This window comes from Penaeus monodon, chromosome 22 (genome assembly GCF_015228065.2).
Source record: "Penaeus monodon isolate SGIC_2016 chromosome 22, NSTDA_Pmon_1, whole genome shotgun sequence".
Taxonomy (NCBI): Eukaryota; Metazoa; Arthropoda; class Malacostraca; order Decapoda; family Penaeidae; genus Penaeus; species Penaeus monodon.
This window is the reverse complement of record NC_051407.1, coordinates 34,435,824-34,436,273: the sequence shown is the minus strand read 5'-3', so window position 1 is coordinate 34,436,273 and position 450 is coordinate 34,435,824. Positions and strand designations below refer to the sequence as shown.

Below are 450 nucleotides of genomic sequence, written 5' to 3'. Positions count from 1 at the left end.
TTGCGGAGAGAGGGTGGGAAGGTGCAGTGAGAGAAAGACGAACAAGCGACAACATCCAGTCGACACTATATAAACATTGAACCTTAACGTTCACCTTTACGGAGGCCAAATAGTCACCAAATGTATCCTTACCTGCGGCTTTTGTAATGACCTTCCTATCCATCACTACCGAAGGACTCCTGTACTAAGCCCACCTGCGTGTACCTTGAGAGCCTCTCCTACTCACCGATCTGGAAGGACTCCTGGCAGGTGGTGGGGACGATCTCCTCCATCTCGAACTGCGGCATCCGCATGTTCTTGTACATCTTGATGGGGGCGTCGCTCTTCCACGACAGGTTCAGCTCCTTCATCGTCTTCGAGACTGCAACGACAAGCCAAGAGGAATTATCTCGACTGATAATTCAAAACATATCTTTCGATAAATTCGTAGACTATCTTACTTGAAATATG

General features: G+C 48.0%; 1 protein-coding gene across 1 annotated transcript in view; it reads right to left on the bottom strand.

Annotated features, from left to right (window-relative positions):
• The window catches only part of LOC119587096 (glycine receptor subunit beta-type 4-like), a gene marked incomplete in the record, with an annotated part of 188,116 nt that overhangs the window by 49,224 nt on the left and 138,442 nt on the right, over positions 1–450 (bottom strand). Inside the window, 1 exon segment of the mRNA XM_037935845.1 lies at positions 227–361. Coding sequence (XP_037791773.1) covers positions 227–361 — 135 coding nt within the window.